This window comes from Sebastes fasciatus, chromosome 1, assembly GCF_043250625.1.
Source record: "Sebastes fasciatus isolate fSebFas1 chromosome 1, fSebFas1.pri, whole genome shotgun sequence".
In the NCBI taxonomy this organism is placed as follows: domain Eukaryota; kingdom Metazoa; phylum Chordata; class Actinopteri; order Perciformes; family Sebastidae; genus Sebastes; species Sebastes fasciatus.
The window spans coordinates 35,285,960-35,305,015 of record NC_133795.1 but is presented as its reverse complement, the minus strand read 5'-3'; the positions used below and the strand labels follow the sequence as shown (position 1 = coordinate 35,305,015).

The window sequence follows — 19,056 nt, the reverse complement described above, 5'->3', positions numbered from 1 at the left end:
GGCCCGAGGTATTGTATAAAACCATGAGCTTCTGTTTCCAGAAGACTAAATGAATTAAATAATGTAAAACATAAGCTATTGATTGTGGGAATTTCTCTGGATCAGAGATCGAAGCGCACTCTCTCTGGATCACTGTTGTCACTCACGCCGTTGGGCGTGATGGCACGGCCGGTAGGAGTGGACGCTTGTTTTCTCTGCAAAAGAGGGATTTCCGGGAGATACAGTAAAAAGAATAAAACGATGAGCCACTGAAATGAGCCTGGTTACGATAAACGCATACACATAAGATAAATAACTATAAACCAGGACAAATAAAGTGGAGTTGTGTAACTGCAGTACCCGTATGGCCCTTGGAAAAGAATAGAAATATATGAATTAAATGAGTCAGTAAATAAAACATGAGCTCTTCTTAAAGGGGAGGAATAAAATTGATGATGCTGTTAAAGGGACCTAATGGGTTCACAAGAGACTAAATCATTGCATGTTTTTTGTCTGTTATGTCATTTATGGTGAATGAGAATTGAAACGGGAGGCAAGGCAGCGAGACGGCCCACCACGGAGTGTGGCTTGCTGACGTCCATGAGGAGGCTTCCGCTTCAATCTACTAAAGGCCGGTACAAATTTATCCACAGACTCTTTAACAAAAACAAAACCTGCATTTCCATATTTGTATATATTCTCAGTCGTAAGCAACATTGATGGTACACATATAAACCTGCTTGCATTTATAAACCTAAGAGGAGACTGACCTGCTCCTATACACATGAAAGAGTACATGCTCTAGGCAGTTTGGAGAAATAAATAAATGAATAAATAGACAACTTGGCAACGGATTGATCAGTTAATGCATTTGATTAATTAATGGCATATGATTGTTTAGTCTAACCTCTGCTGACAATTGCAGATGTTCATTTATGTTATTGTGCGTGGATTGTCTGATCTGTGCTGTGGTGGATATTCAATGTGGTAACTGTTTGACGATTTGAGCTGAATATTGATTAATTGGATAATTTATGATTGGTTGATTTGTTGATTAATTGGATAATTGGATAAATTGGTTAATTGATTGATTGGTTAGTTGATTGATTGGTTAATTGATTAATTGGATTAATTGGATAATTGGATAATTGTTGATTGATTGATTGGTTGATTGGTTGATTGGATAATTGGTTAATTGATTAATTGGTTAATTGATTAATTGGGTAATTGGGTTAAAAAAAAAAAAAAAAAAAAAAAAAAAGGGGGAAGTAATCTAAAAAGCCTTGAGTAGTTTTAATTTTAGCAATTACTCATTAAAGTACAATAACGGAACATAAGGAAGCCGTTATAATGGGAAAAAAGAACACTAAAAATCCAAAAGTAATCACTCCTGTTGAGATAGTACAGAAGAATAATCCTTTAATTAGGGGCATCGCAAACATTGCAAAAAATATCGGAAAAATGGCACAAACGCTGGCCTGAAATTGACCAACCATGGCCAATGGAGGGGACTCTTAACCCAGATGTAATCAGAAGTAGAGCTAGGGTTACCACTGTGTTACAGAGCTATGGTGGGAGTTTCTCTAATGTACAATAAAGCATCCTCTGTAACAATGGGTTATCCAGTGACAATTCTTACACATCATAGTCTCAGAAATCTTTTGAATTATGGTAAGAACAACTTGACCATGTCTAGGCTCAGAGACTATCATAGGCTCTTAGAGCAGGAAGATGTTACCCTAGCAAGATGTGTTACGGTAAATACAGCGGAGAATTTGCCAACTCCAGAAGACGGGGAGCCACACGATTGTGTTCAAGAAGCAGAGAAATACTCTAGGCTTAGATCAGATTTACAAGCTCTCCCATTACATGTGGTAGACCTGGAGTATTGGACCGATGGGTCTTGTTATCGTGTGGGCGATAAATTAAGGGCCGGCTATGCGATAGTAAAAGCCCAAGGAACTGGATTTACAGTGGAGAAGGCTGAAGAGATACCACAGCCTGCATCTGCACAACTTGCTGAGCTGGTGGGGTTAACTGAAGCGTGTTTGTTGGCAGAAGGGAAGCGAGTGACGATATATACTGACTCTGCATATGCACATAATGTGTGCCACTTGTTTGGAGCAGTGTGGAAGAACCGAGGGTTTAAGAAAACGGATGGTTCGCCGATACAGCATCACGCCCAGATCATGAAATTGTTGCATGCTATGATGAAGCCTAAAGAAATAGCAATAGCTAAATGTGCGGCACATAAGAAGGATGCGTCAAGGGTTTCACAAGGGAACAGAGCGGCTGATGAAGCTGCAAAAGCAGTCACTGGAGCAGATAAATTGGGCAAAGTTCTTCTCGTCACGCATGAAGTGAACTTGGAAGACAAAATTACACTCAAAGATGTGATTTTAATGCAGGAAGCTGCTCCTGAAATGGACAAACAGTTGTGGCTAGACCGAGGTGCCACCCGAGATTCTACTGGACTTTGGAGAAATCATGAAGGGCTGATACTATCACCTCCAGACCTGTTGGGTCTGATGATTCAGGAGGCGCATGGCTTAGCTCACGTTGCAAGGGGGGAAGTGAAGAGAAAGATCACGAAAGAGTATGGGTTTTTGGGCACCATGTTTGCTTGAACAGATTGATTATGTCATAGGCAGGTGTACTATCTGTCTGAAAAACAATGTTCGGAGGGGAGTGTCGGTTCCTCCTGGCCACATCCCAACTCCAAGGGGTCCTATGCGTGAACTAGTTATAGACTATGTTGACATGATAAAACCGATTGAAGGGAAAAGGTACATGCTAGTCGTGGTGGACAGATTTTCACGATGGCCTGAGGCCTGTCCAACAAAACGAAAGGATGATCAATCGGTTGCCAAGTTCTTATGTAGAGAGGTCATAAGCAGGTGGGACTTCCAGATCGAATATCCTCAGACAATGGGAAAGAGTTTGTGGATAAGACGGTGAAATTGATTTTGTAGGACCAGGGTTGAAGCAACCTTGGGAAAGTCAGTTCGGCTTCCATGTCAGTGTACAGAAGAAAATAGTGGTAAAGGGAAACTCAGAGTTCAGTGGGAAGATAGCCATGGTAAGATCCTAGATCTGTCAGAGACAGCACCATTAGGGAAATATACATTAGTTAATGACAAAAGGATAGTGAAGGTTGAGGGAGACTGTAGTCTCTATGTATATAAGCCTCAACAGGAAGATCAAGGTGATTACAGGTGTTCTTTTTACGATCGACGTATTGGAAGTGAGCGGTCCAAGTTAGGATTTGTAGTTCGCGTGGTGTATCTAGTGATACTAGGGGGGAATAAAAGCATAGACCCCCAAGAGGTTGGGGAAACAAGAGAATTAACAACTATGACATCAACTCTCCAGATGAAAGCTGGACAGATGGAAGAGAAATCTACTCCTTCAATGGCAAAAGCTATTGGAAGTATAAATGCATCACATGTAACTACAAAGGCGCCTCAGGTGATATCTATAACGTCACCTCCTTTGAGTACTGTGATCAGAGCTAGGTTAGGAGGAACAGTTTACCTTCCTTGTCAATGTGGGAGATGGAATAATGGAGGGAACTTGTTTCCCAAATGGGAAAATAGTCGTGGTGAAGATTTGTTGTTGACAAGACCTGAAGATGACGTTGTGCCTCGTGATCAGAGGAAGTATATTTTGTTTAATGAGGTTAGGTGGATGAAAATTAATGATGATTGTTCCCTGGTCCTGCGTAACGTTACTCGGGAAGACGAAGGAGAATACATGTGTTCTTATGAAGAACCGGAGTTTAAATTTGTTCCATATCAAAATTATTGGATCAAAGGTCGTGTGACTCGTAGAGTGTCACTCCTGATAAAAGATTTGGGGCCTATTGAAGTTGCTATGGGTACTAAAGAAGTTCAGAAACAATTTACTACAGTAACCACTCCAAAGGTGATTAGTACACAGATAAAGCTTGTTACATTAGTTCCAAAAACAACTAAGAATGTTCATACACCTACTCTGGCTACTACTCTAGTTATGACTTCAAAGGGGATGAATGCTACAACAGCGACGACATCCGTGGCATCTACGACATTTGTAAATACAACGCAGATATCTAATATGACATCTTGGACCTTTAAGGATGTGACTAATGTACTCCAGAAGCAAATGTCAAAAATAGAGCCTAGCGTGAACAGCAGTAATGACATTGTTGAAGTTAGAGAACAGAGGATAGAAGAGAAGTATGTAGAGTCATCTATGACAGCCCAGAGGACTAGTTTAAACATAGATGAAACCTTTGTTGACTCTGATCAGACACCAGAGTACATGATGGATCATTACCATACAATACAAAAGAGAGACACTAAATGGAAGGCATTTGGGTTTGATCCTTCAGTGTTACAAATCGCAGACCCTTGGGCAGGTAGGAACTTATGGTTTCAGCAAGTAACCCACTCCGTAAGATCGGTTGTGAAAACGGATGGTCCGTGTCTGGTGAAAATCCGATCGCCAAGCTCATGGCCTTCGATTTTAGAGACTATACCAGAACCACTAACCACTATGTGTCAAAGTTATGCATTATCATGGCTCTTGTATCAACAGCAATCATCAGTGGATAAAGTGATGGCTTTAGCAATGAACCTTTTTAAGCCTAGATTGACTTGTTCTTGGTTGGCAGAATTACCATATGTAAATGTACTTGATCAGCATGAAGATATCAGAACAGCGGTCCCTGATATAATGGAGGTGACAGCAGTAGGAGCTACCAGCTGTTTTTGTTCAAATACAACTCATGAAGGGCCGGGAACGTTTATGGGGTTATCAGAGTGTGATAAATATATGATGGACTTGGGTAAAATGGAACGTGGGAATAGTAATGATTCGTATGAAGCATCTTTTCAGGTACCACAACACAAAGAGAAGACAATTTTAAGGGTACATAATCAGATATTGCCGGGGAATGTGACTATAGGGAATTTCAAGGATATTTGGTGGGTCTGTGGTAATAAGGCATACATATTTCTACCATATGGGTGGACAGGATGCTGTTATATGTCACTGTTGAAACTTCCATATGAGGTTCTTACTATCCAGAAGGGAGTAGGGCCAGAGGGGGTCCAATCTGATGTCGCTTCAAGTAGTAGGAGAAAACGTGAGTTGGCACAGTTTCACAAGTTGGAATCCTTCCATTGGAGAATAAGTTTAGGAGAGAAGTGGGGTATAGGATTATTTCCATGGTATGGGGTGGCATTCTTGGCAGATCACATCGACAACATTACCTACACCTTGCAAGGCTTTGCGAACGAAACCATAAGAGGTTTCGAATTGTTGTCAAACACCCAGAGAAGTCACAGACTGACGTTGCTGAAACATGACATGGCTCTTGATTATATTTTGGCCAAACAAGGGGGCTTATGTGTTGCTTTAAATTTAACAGGAGATGCCTGCTACACTTTGATTCCTGATAGTTCTGATAATATGACTAGTGTCATAGGGGCATTGAAGCTCATAAGAGATGCGTTTGGCCCATCAGAAGACGCGGGATGGTCTGCAAATGCTTGGTTGCAGGATAAATTGGGGCCACTAGGGGCAGTGTTAGTTCAGGTTTTGGTAGCGCTCGTTCTGGCGTTGTGTGTGATGTTTTGTTTTTGCACGCTGTTGTTGACCTTTGCAAAGGCTATGATAATTAGATGGGTTGGAGTTGTGCTGCCTGGCGAGCAAACGCTGATGCCATTATTACACGAAGCTGACACGGACGTGGATGAGGATGACGCAATAAAGATCGAATTGGTGGAGGAATATCCATTTTAAATATCTCATATGATTATAATCCTATTATTTACCTCTGTTTTTGCTTGCGTAGTTTGTAGTGTTGATTTTGTTTTGCTCTTTCGAGACTTTGTTTAGTCTCGAAGGGGGGATATGGCAACAAAGGAACAATATGATTTCTAATTTCACATTTTGACTTATATGATTTCTAATTTCACATTTTGACTTATATGATTTCTAATTTCACATTTTGACTTATATGATTTCTAATTTCACATTTTGACTTATATGATTTCTAATTTCACATTTTGACTTATATGATTTCTAATTTCACATTTTGACTTATATGATTTCTAATTTCACATTTTTACTTATAGAAGTGTTCTTATTCTGTGTTTGATGTTTTAATTTGTATCTGTTATGTATGCAAAAGATACTGGTTTTCTTTTCTTTCATTCTAGAACATATTGGGGGAAGACCACTGTGAGGGTGGTAGATTGTCAGGGACTCCGATGGGCTGAATGGATTCAGACACTTCAAACATGAAAATACGAATGGCCTGAAGAACTCTGAACGTGGACTGGCGATACAACATCCAGAGTCAAGACGTCATCGATACTATACCGGAGTCAAGGCTGCTGAGAAACTGCAGCGTTATATAGTCTTATGTCTTCTCTTAGATGTTACATTAGTATTCGTAAAAATGAATTGTCTTTTTTGTGTATTACATGCTTGGCAAGTGATGGTTTCTAAATATAATGGGACCTCAGATGTTTTCTTTTTCTCGATGTTTAGGGACAGTGGGGTAGGCAGGAAAAGGTCCATAGAAAGGTGCGATGGGTCGACCAGCCTGACTTTGGACATTGTCTTGTTTTAATTTGCTGAGAGTTCCATATGTATTTGCTTAAATCATTTCCATACACAAATTGCTAAATTTCCTCATTTCAGTGGTATGAAGTTCTACGTATGGTCGCCTTGGCAGAGGGACCGTGAGAGAATTTTCCTGTCTACATTGTTCAATGGATATTTCAAGAAAGATTAGCTGCCTGACAGGTTTTTCACTCTCACTTTTAGACTCCATACAGTTGTTTCAATGGTAAAAAGGGCGGGTTGTTAAATTTGTCATGTTAAATACACCTGTATGTATCTTCTTTTATTTTTTCGAGACTTTGTGTAAGTCTCGAAGGGGGGAATATGTGGTATATTTTCAAGTCTTGCACATGACCGAGAGGCCATAAGGGTAAACACATGGGTAAGAATCATAAGTGGAGAATATGGTCACAAGATATGACATGGGGCTGAAAGATAAATATGTAGGACAAAGGAGCCATGCATGGTTATGTAGGACAAAGGAGCCATGCATGGTTATACGCTCAGCTCAGCTGTTACATGCCATGGACCCGATATAAGGAGGCGAGAGAGCTCCGAAGGGAGGACTCTCAGATTTGACTTGAGACCTCCGGACGCTCTAGACGTTCGTTATGACATTTGTTGCTTGTTTGTAATAAACTCTATTATACCAAAAAGAACAGTGTCCGCAAAGCATCCTTCATCATCACTTCAACAGCACTGTCGCAGGAAAGAGACTACAAATCAAAATATATTTGACTAAAATACAGTTGTACCGATAGAATACAGTAGAGCACAGAGGCCGTTTCCATGCTGACAAGCGCCCGTGTCTGCCTGTTTATTCACCTGAGGGGCGCGGTGATCCCGCGGATCCCAGCTGGACATCAGATAAGTAGGCAGTCCTTAATGTGGCCAGGACACATTCGCGTACACACTGCTAAAATAATGTGGTCATATGTCGCCCAGATCACCTCTGAATGTGGTCTGAAAGATCCGATCTCAATGCGTCCTCAATGCGTCTTGAGTGCGTTCACACCTGTACTTACAGCTGTCCACTTGTGATCGGATCACTGAGGACGTAGGTTAATACCAGGTCTGAACAGGGCCATGGACCTTTAAAAAAAATCACTATGAGACTTGCTCCCTCCAAAGTGGCACGACCAACCCCCTGGCTCATGGACTATAATATCATCAACCATCAACTCCAGCTCCGGAGCCCCTCAGGGCTGTGCCCTCAGTCCCTTCCTTTACACCCTCTACACTAATGACAGAATGGTATTTTTGCATCACAAGTTTACACACAAACACCAAATAAATAACTCTTTCCACATGCCAACTGGTCCTCCAGGACCCCAATACATTGGTCATCTTAAAAAGCACTAATTAAAACAGAAAACAATGATATGATATGATATCCGTAAAGTCAAACTGAACATTAGCAACTTCAAATTTGTTATGAACTAATCCATTGTTCTTAGACTTATGCACAGGTTATACAAAATAATTCGCAAAATATTGGACAAAAAGCCTACGAGGTATCATCACTGTCATATAATTACAAAGTACAACCTATTGACCTTTGATAATTTTGTCTACCTTGCAAACTCCTGTTTAATGTTCAGAATTACCCACAATCTTGCTCCTCCCCCACCCTTCAGAGTTTCACTATGTTCAGATAACATCAGGCAAACAAGAGCAACTACCAGAGGCAACTGTGTAGTACAGGTCAACTGAATTTGGCCAGTCAGCTTTCTCCATTTGAGCTGCACAGAACATAATACTTGACTTAACTTGACTTGACTTGACAGTACCCAGCAGTATCAGACAATGCTCTACTGGTCAAAATTTGACCAGCTCAGGGATTTAACGTTAATTAGCTAGCAAGCTACAGTTCATAAATCCTGCCAGTGAAAATTTCTGCTGAGAAATTCAGCAGTTGGGGGAAAACAGAGTCCTCCTTTTGTCTACTTCTGTCTCCCTTTCACTCCCTACTGAAGATTCGGTGTGGGACTTCAAAATGATTCATGGTGATGATGATGATAGCACTTTGGTGTCAGATCTATTCTGAAATTGTACTTGCATCCCAGGAGCTCCTTTTGCAACATCAACAAAGACAAAATATTTAAGACAAGTAACAAGGATACATTTAACATACCATCACACTCACCGCTGACAATATATTCTCTCAACGTACATTTGATCTGCGATTAGGCTCCATATTTCATTTTTGGATTGACTGGTGTACAAAAGTGTGCTTCAGTCTAACCCTATTAAATCGTGGAGCCCTGTATCTCCGATTAGATAGCAACATGGTTGAGGTCAGAGATGATGTTGTTGGCCAGCCTAAGCCTTAATATGTTACTATGGTATGCTGATTCATAGAGTTTCTCAAGGGGTAGACCCACAATCTTTGAGCAGATTTTCATTTGGTGGAGCAGTTTTGACTTTAAGGTAGTGGACAGACACTTGTAGTATTACAATACTGTAGAACACTCATAATCACAGGAGTAAAGAACAGAAGAAGAATTTGTGTACTCGCTCCAAAGACCTAAGGACAGATTCAATATGGTCTTTCCAGGATAACAGATGGTCTATCATTACATCGAAGTACTTATATGAAAGTACCTGCTAGATTTTTTTAACTTTATGAGATTCATATAAAAAACAAATAAGATTTCTTCGTTTTTTTTTTTTGTGTTAATCTCAAGAGCATTATTATTATCACTCCACTCGACCACTCTGTTTACGCTATGTTGGTGTAGCCCAGGGTTGTCCGAGTTACTTAAGAGAGATATTAGAGCTGTATCAGAATACTTCCAAATGTAATGATTTGGTGTGTCTGTTAAAACGATTTGTAATTTTTTCTTCTTCTCTACGTGGCACCATGAAACACAAAATTGTTTGCTAAAGGCTGACTACAGTGAAACTACCAGTGCTATGTGTCTATTACTACTAAGCTTGCTAAGGTAAAGAACTACTTGACTTTGCTACATGACAGTAAATCTGACATAGTGCGTAATTGTGTTATAACATTTGTCTTGTGTTTCTAAGAATCTAGGCTCTATACAGAGCAAGGTAAAAGCTACAGGTGCTGAAACACTAGCCGGCTTCTTAAGTGTTAAACTAATCTAAGGTAAAGCTAGCGCCTACTGCGTCGCGTTTTTGCAAACGTCAGGCAGTTTTAACGTACTAGAAAGCAAGCGCCTGATATTACTCCATTAATGATATGTTGAGGATGTGAAGTAAGGAACAGTACAGAATCAACTTTTAATTCAAGCTGTTGTTTATCATTTGCTGAATCTAATGGCTTTATGGGGTTGACACCTGCAGGGATAAAGCATGCTACTCCACCTGCCTTAAATTTTTGTCTCGCAGCTAACCGTGGAGCGGGGTCACACCTGGAGCGAGGTTATACCTGGAGCATGGGCACACTTGGAGCAGGGTTTCACCTGGATCTTGGTGGTCTCCGGTATTGTGGCTGCATCTGCTGCCGCGTCGGTGCCTGCTTGACACCAACTGCTACCATCCCTAATTAACTACGTCTGTACGAGGGACTACCAATGCTAACGAGGGATTTCCAACACCTAGTGACAATGTGGCAGCCTGGAGAATAACACTTCTCAATCACTGCCAAAGACATCAAGAGCTCCTAGCAAGCATGCTGATGCTGCAGGAACCAACGCACGGGCATCGATCACAGGGACGTCCCACACCAATACACATGGACGTACTGAGGAGAGATGCTGGACAGTGCTGGCTTTCCGATAGTTGTATTATCACTCTTTCCATCCACCACTATTGGTTTTGTGTTATCAGTCCTACTTGTATTAGCTATTACAGCTGCTAGACTGCTATTGTGGCTGTTTCTCTATCTCTCTCTCTCTATCTATCTCTCTCTCTCTCTCTCTCTCTCTCTCACTCTCTCTCTATCTATCTGTCCCCCCAGCCGGTCTCGACAGATGGCCGCCCGCCCTGCGCCCGGTTCTGCTCCAGGTTTCTTCCCAGTAATCGGGGAGTTGTTCCTGGCCACAGTGCGCTTGGTGGATCCTGTTGGGTCTCTAAACTATGGTGTACGGTCATAGACCTGCTCTATATATAAAGCGTCTTGAGATAACTTCTGTTGTGATTTGACGCTATACAAAAATAAATTTATTTGATTTGATTTGATTTGATTTAAATGGATTAAGTGGATTATCTCCAGATATCGAGGTTGCTCCCTTTTTATGGGGTCTAAGTTCAGTCTGCTTACAGCCATGTTAGTGATGAACAGGATCTACTGTATTGTTGACTTTCTCTGTGACTCATTTCTCTGTGTAAGCAAGAAAAGCACAAACAAGGATAGCTGATCCTGAAATCCCTATTCTCAATCATTTTAAGAAAGCTCACTCATATTTGACTTCAGACTCCGTACAAGTGCAAACAGTACAGTAGTTGCTGGGTTTACTGTAAGTGAAACTGCATGAGGCACACTACACTATATACAGGTACAATGACGACTTGTCTACCAGCATAGTATCCCTAGAAATTACGCTAATATTAGTTTATTCCTCACCTCAAAGTTTACGTTTAATGGCAGCATTTAGTGCCAATGCAGGAAGTAGTGTGCCCTTTATGTGGTGTTATATTCAATGAATGAAAATGGATGAAAAATCCCAAAATTTGCATCCTCCAGATGCTTCTTTGGTCTGAAAATGGGTGTGGCTAAGTTTGGCGTCAGGCATGTCTTTCTTAAATCCACTTCAGCCACTAATGACATCTCATATGATCAAATGACTCTGGATTTTGTAGTTTCATATTTACCATCAAATCAAATGATCTCCTACCGTCTTTTTCTGAATTATCATGAGAACAAATGGGAAAGCGGTTCATTTGTTCTAGGGTTTTAATCAGTACTGATGACAGTCTACTGACTGACATCACTAACATTTGCTGCCCCTGTTTTACTTTTTGAATCTTAGCATCTGGTTAGCATCGTGTAGCCTTTGTAGATACTGTGGGGATTGGCTATCTCTCTTTATCTTTGCTTTAAAGAGTGCATGCATTAGAATGAATGATTATTGTAGGATTTTGAAAGGACAATCCACCCATTATATTTATGAGATTTCACTCATTTCCCATAGTTTCATAGTCAGGATTCTTACCAAGTGACCATTACATGGTAACACACATGGTACTCTACTTTCGGTGCCACTGCCATTATGCTTTGAATTATTTGATGTTCATACAACAATACTTCATGAAGTCCTACGTACAATGGCCTTTAACATGACATGTTGCACGATTACAGTCTCAATCAAAACTGCTGTGTGTGTGATTTTCATGTTCTTACTTCTAAGGTTAGACACAGAAAGGTTGTAGCATATAATGTCAACATTTTATATGATGCATCCCACATTGTACATGTCTTGTATTCGCAGGTACATTCCTGAGGGTATTCAGGTTTCCTGTGGACCCGACTACTACACCTCGGCCCCAGGCTACAACAACGAATCATTCGTCATGTACATGTTCTCCTGCCACTTCTGTGTTCCCGTCTTCACCATCTTCTTCACTTATGGAAACTTAGTGTGCACAGTGAAGGCGGTAAGAGACTTTATCTGATGATGTTGCTTTTATATGAAATTGTAGATTTTTAAGCTGATCAATGTGAGAGAATATAACTGATGTTGACCTAATTTTCAGGCCGCAGCTCAGCAGCAGGAGTCAGAGTCCACCCAGAAAGCTGAGAGGGAAGTGACGCGCATGTGCATCCTGATGGTGTTGGGCTTCCTGGTGGCCTGGACTCCATATGCTAGCTTTGCTGCGTGGATCTTCTTCAACAAGGGAGCTGCGTTCTCAGCAACAGCCATGGCTATCCCTGCCTTCTTCTCAAAGAGCTCAGCGTTGTTCAACCCTGTTATCTATGTGTTGATGAACAAACAGGTACGGTATAACCAATTTGTAGCAATCCTGATGGTGCATTCACACGTATCAAGTAATAAAAATAAAGAAGAATAACAATATATATTATTAGGTAATAAGACAAATAGAGGACAAATTGACAACACACTGTTATGTTGATGTAAGTAGATACAAGGGCATTTGTAGGTGTTTATTAATGTGTTTGTCAATAATTATAACTACTCCTTTAACAGTATAACATATGCATAATCATAATCGATGACATTCTGTATGATGACAAATATAAACAAATCCTTACAGTGCGCTATAAAACATGTATTAACTGGTTATACACATTTACAAATCATTCACAGACTGGCTTCAAACAGGTCTAAATAAACAGATATGCCATTATGAATATAATCATAATAAGTACTTCATTAACAAAAAACACATTCACACTGAAAACACTCATATAAAGTATGGAGACATATATATATATCATATTACAACTGTGTTGTTTTATGTTATATTGCCAATTACTCATTATCTGTTTATACACCAATTAGGAATGCTTCACAGGATAAATTATATTTGTTGACAGATACATTAATACATTTCCTTATAGCTACTTAAAACTACATTATAGTGTGTTAGAAACCATATATTTACTTTATACTTTTTAATGCTAAAAAAGTGTCACCGTTACAATTTGTTAAGTGATTGTTCAGTGTCATTTTCTAATTATACTTTGTGCTGTGTTTTCAGTTCCGTAACTGCATGCTGAGCACTGTTGGAATGGGAGGCATGGTAGACGATGAGACCTCAGTATCAACCAGCAAGACAGAAGTGTCCTCTGTTTCCTAAACACAGACCAATCTCAACAACTCTAATAGATTTTTTCGCATGGACTAACAACAAGTATATCAAATCAAATCAAATCAATTTATTTTTGTATAGCGTCAAATCACAACAGAAGTTATCTCAAGACGCTTTATATATAGAGCAGGTCTATGACCGTACACCATAGTTTAGAGACCCAACAGGATCCACCAAGCGCACTGTGGCCAGGAAAAACTCCCCGATTACTGGGAAGAAACCTGGAGCAGAACCGGGCGCAGGGCGGGCGGCCATCTGCCGAGACCGGCTGGGGGGATAGATAGATAGAGAGAGAGTGAGAGAGAGAGAGAGAGAGAGAGAGAGAGAGAGAGAGAGAGAGAGAGAGAGAGAGAGAGAGAGAGAGAGATATAGAAACAGCCACAATAGCAGTCTAGCAGCTGTAATAACTAATACAAGTAGGGCTGATAACACAAAACCAATAGTGGTGGATGGAAAGAGTGATAATACAACTATCGGAAAGCCAGCACTGTCCAGCATCTCTCCTCAGTACGTCCATGTGTATTGGTGTGGGACGTCCCTGCGATCGATGCCCGTGCATTGGTTCCTGCAGCATCAGCATGCTTGCTGGGAGCTCTTGATGTCTTTGGCAGTGATTGAGAAGTGTTATTCTCCAGGCTGCCACATTGTCACTAGGTGTTGGGAATCCCTCGTTAGCATTGGTAGTCCCTCGTACAGACGTAGTTAATTAGGGATGGTAGCAGTTGGTGTCAAGCAGGCACCGACGCGGCAGCAGATGCAGCCACAATACCGGAGACCACCAAGATCCAGGTGAAACCCTGCTCCAAGTGTGCCCATGCTCCAGGTATAACCTCGCTCCCGGTGTGATCCCGCTACAGGTATGACCTCACTCCAGGTGTGACCCCGCTCCACGGTTAGCTGCGAGACAAGGAGGCACAAGGACTCCCGGGAAGGAATGAAGTTAGTAACAACATGGACATGGGACATGAGTATATACAGAAGGAGAGGGGAGCTCAGTGTGTCATAGGAAGTTCCTTATGACAGTGTGTCATAGGAAGTCCCCCGGCAGTCTATGCCTATAGCAGCTTAAGTATAAGCGTTATCAAAGAGGAAAGTCTTTAGCCTACTCTTAAATGTAGAGACGGTGTCTGCCTCCCGGACTGAAACTGGGAGCTGGTTCCAGAGAAGAGGAGCTTGATAGCTGAAGGCTCTTGCTCCCATTCTACTTTTGGAGACTCTAGGAACCTCAAGTAACCCTGCATTCTGTGAGCGCAGTGCTCTAGTGGGGTAGTAGGGTACTATGAGCTCTTTAAGATATGATGGGGCCTGACCGTTTAGCGCTTTGTAGGTGAGGAGGACGATTTTAAAATCTATTCTGGATTTTACAGGCAGCCAGTGCAGAGAAGCTAATACAGGCGTAATATGATCTCTTTTTCTAGTTCTAGTCAGTACACGTGCTGCAGAATTCTGGATCAACTGGAGAGTCTTAAGAGACTTATTGGAGCAGCGTGATAATAAGGAATTGCAGTAATCGAGTCTAGAGGTAACAAATGCATGGACTAATTTTTCTGCATCATTTTGACACAGGATGTGCCTGATCTTCGCAATGTTACGTAGATGAAAGAAGGCAGTCCGTGAGGTTTGTTTTATGTGAGAGTTAAAGGACATATCCTGGTCGAAGACAACTCCCAGATTCCTTACGGTGGTGCTGGAGGCCAAGGCAATGCCATCTAAAGTAACTATATCATTAGATAATTTGTTTCGGAGGTGCTCAGGGCCTAGTACAATAACTTCAGTTTTGTCTGAGTTTAACATCAGGAAATTGCAGGTCATCCAGGTTTTTATGTCCTTAAGGCATGCTTGAAGTTTAGTTAACTGGTTTGTTTCGTCTGGCTTGATTGATAGATATAATTGGGTATCATCTGCATAACAATGAAAGTTTATGGAGTGTTTTCTAATAACATTGCCTAAGGGAAGCATATATAAGGTAAATAGAATTGGTCCAAGTACAGAACCCTGTGGAACTCCGTGACTAACTTTGGCGTACATGGAGGACTCATCGTTGACATGTACAAACTGAGATCGATCTGATAAATAGGACTTAAACCAACTTAGTGCAGTTCCTTTAATGCCAATTAAATGTTCCAGTCTTTGTAATAGGATGTCATGGTCAATGGTGTCGAAAGCAGCACTGAGATCTAGCAAGACAAGTACAGAGACAAGTCCTTTGTCCGATGCCATTAGAAGGTCATTTGTAATTTTCACTAGTGCTGTCTCTGTGCTATGGTGCACTCTAAATCCTGACTGATAATCTTCGAATAAGTGATTGTTCTGTAGAAAGTCACACAGCTGACTGGCAACTGCTTTCTCGAGTATTTTGGAGGTAAAGGGAAGGTTAGATATAGGTCTATAGTTGGCTAGGACCTCTGGATCAAGAGTGGGCTTTTTAAGAAGAGGTTTAATTACAGCTACTTTAAAGGACTGTGGTACATAGCCTGTTAATAGAGACACATTGGTCATATCCAGTAAAGAGGTGCTAACTAGAGGTAAAACTTCTTTAAGCAGTTTAGTTGGGATAGGGTCTAGGAGACAGGTAGATGATTTAGATGAGGAGATCAGTGAGGTTAATTTGTGGAGATCGATAGGAGAAAAGCAGTCTAAATATATATCAGGTTGTACAGCTGTTTCTAAGGTTCCTAAGTTTGAGGATAAATTGGTACCAGTTGACGGTAGGAGGTGATTAATTTTGTCTCTAATAGTTATGATTTTATCATTAAAGAAACTCATGAAGTCACTACTACTGAGGGTTGTAGGAATACATGGCTCAATAGAGCTGTGACTTTCTGTCAGCCTGGCTACAGTGCTGAATAGAAACCTAGGGTTGTTCTTATTTTTCTCTATTAATGATGAGTAATGGGCTGCTCTGGCATCACAGAGAGCCTTCCTATATGTTTTAAGACTATCTTGCCAGACTAAATGAGATTCTTCCTGTTTGGTGGAACGCCATATCCTTTCCAGTTTCCTCGATGCTTGCTTTAATTTGCGTGTTTGAGGGTTATACCATGGAGCTGACTTCCTTTGTTTTACTAACTTCTTTTTTAGAGGGGCAACAGAATCAAGTGTGACTCGCAGTGAGTCTGTAGCACTATCTACAAGATGATCAATTTGGGTAGGGCTAAAATTGACATACGAGTCCTCTGTTATATTGAGACATGGTATTGAATTTAATGCTGATGGAATCACTTCCTTAAATTTAGCTACAACACTATCGGATAGACATCTAGTGTACACACTTTTATCTGATGGTGTATAGTCTAGTAATAAGAATTCAAAAGTGATTAAATAATGGTCTGATAAAAGAGAGTTCTGTGGAAAAACAATTAAATGTTCAATTTCAACGTCATATGACATAACAAGGTCGAGGGTGTGGTTAAAGCGGTGAGTGGGTTTATGCACGTTCTGCGAGAAACCAATTGAATCTAATAAAGAGATAAACGCAGTACTGAGGCTATCATTATCAACGTCCACATGAATATTAAAATCACCTACTATAATGACTTTATCTGTTTTCAGGACTAAGCTTGATAGAAACTCTGAGAATTCAGATAGAAATTCAGAATATGGGCCTGGAGCGCGGTACACTATAACAAATAAAATTGGCTGTAGTGCTTTCCAGGTTGGGTGTGAAAGACTAAGAACAAGGCTTTCAAATGAGTTATAATTTAGTTTAGTTTTAGGGTTTATTAATAGGCTTGAGTCGAAGATGGCTGCAACTCCACCTCCTCGGCCGGTGTCTCGAGGAATGTGAGTATTAATATGACTCGGGGGAGTGGATTCGTTTAGGCTGACATATTCTTCCTGACACAGCCAGGTTTCAGTAAGACAAAATAAATCAATGTGATTATCTGATATTAAATCATTTACTAGTAGAGCTTTAGATGACAGAGGTCTGATATTTAAGAGTCCACATTTAATTCTCCTGTTTTGTTGCTTTATTGCGGTGCTAGTGTTAGATTTTATTAGATTATTATGTTTAACCTAAACTTAATTTAGGTGGGGCAGACACAGTCTCAGTTAGGTTTGGGGTTAAGCTATGGGTGGGTAACTGCTCTAATGGAAGCGCAGAGAAGTGTGTAAGACTACAGCTCTGCGTCCTGGAATGACCCTTGGTTATGCAGACAGTGGTATCATTTGGTTACATACAGTAGGGTCTCCGAAGAAATACTACAGGTTTCGAGTCACCTGCAGTCGGGTGTAGTATGTGAAGCTTGCATCATATGCAAAGCATTAGTTTTCTCTCTCACAGCGACCAGGACCAGGTAGTTCTGCTGTTAAAATGAAGGACACATCAGCATAACTCTTCACTACCATTAAACAAAATGTGCTTTGTTATCTGGCAGGAAATCACTCCAGTTGGCCCCATGAGGAGATTTTTTATGTTTCTAACATCATCTTTATAAAAGCACTTACTTTGTTCTGCTATATTGAAACTTTTTTTTTTTGGGGGGACCATGATTTATTTTTTTGGTCAATTGTATATATATTTTATAAATGCTAGTGCCATTGTAAATGTAGGTAAATAAATGCATGCATCCAAATATGTCTGTTTATTTTTATTTTTTGATGAATTGCAGTAGTTTAAAGTGTAGCTAAACTGTTATTTTATTTGTGATCAGCAATTTTTGCCGCATCTTTAGTCTTTTTCTGGCTGTACACACTGTCAAAGAAACTCCTATGGTAATTATTGTCCATGCACATTCCGTATGTGCAGCTGTTATATTGGGCAAAGATTTGCATTGGGACATAGAGAAAGTCTACGGTTATGATTGGGTGGCAGATAACACCAGCCAAACACATTAATCAAGGAGGATGTTAAGCAGCTTCCGGCGTCGCACAAACAGATAGAGCCAGAGCAACATGACCCACTCTCCATGCCAAACAGATAGAGTCAAAGCAACATGTCCTCCTCTCCATGCCAAACAGATAGAGCCAGAACAGCACAACCTCCTCTCCATGCCAGATAGATATAGCCCAGGATGTAGCGCACCACTTTCCCAATGTCACCTAGGATAAGCTCCAGTCCGCTGATACTCTCAACAGGATGAGTGGTTAATGGATGGTTGATGATAATAATACACTTTATTTATATAGCACCTTATACACAAATTCCAACTCAAAGTGCTTTGCAAAATAGAAAAATATAAGAGTAGACACACAATCAGTCAATACATTTGGCTAATATAATAAAGAGGAAGGAAGTAAAATAATAAACTGTTAAAAAAAAAAAAAATTAAGTAGAAAATTAAAGTAATGTAAAATGATATTCACTGTAAATTTGTTTTGTTCAACTGTATAACACAGTTTAATCTGGGTTTTCCCAAGCGACAAAATTGGTTCATCAGTGCCTTCAGAAAAGACCCATACGACCTCAACTCAAACTACCTGGTTAATGTTAAGAAAAACTTGTGGTCATGTTTAAAGTTTCCTCTCACGGTCCAAACATGCCACCAGCCAGACTATTAAGAAATGAATGGAGGAATAACACTGACCATAAAAATGTATGAAGCACCAGGGCAGAATACATATGACTAAAAACATAAGCATAAAAGCCAACATTTAATCTTACGACTATCATTTGGTGTTTCTAATCTGCAGACTTCAGTGGTGGTGATTAAGGTGGAAACAGTCTTGAGGTGAAAGGAATGAAACAAAAAGGAGCGATCATGAGCATGATTTACTGTAATG

General features: G+C 40.4%; 1 protein-coding gene across 1 annotated transcript; it reads left to right on the top strand.

The window, feature by feature from the left end:
- Window positions 1–11,264: 11,264 nt before the first annotated feature.
- LOC141776959 (green-sensitive opsin-like) lies at window positions 11,265–13,320 on the top strand. Its single transcript, XM_074650848.1, has 4 exons — window positions 11,265–11,290; window positions 11,991–12,156; window positions 12,256–12,495; window positions 13,222–13,320. Exons 1-4 carry the CDS (start codon window positions 11,265–11,267, stop codon window positions 13,318–13,320), a joined length of 531 nt encoding a protein of 176 aa, XP_074506949.1.
- Window positions 13,321–19,056: the final 5,736 nt, after the last annotated feature.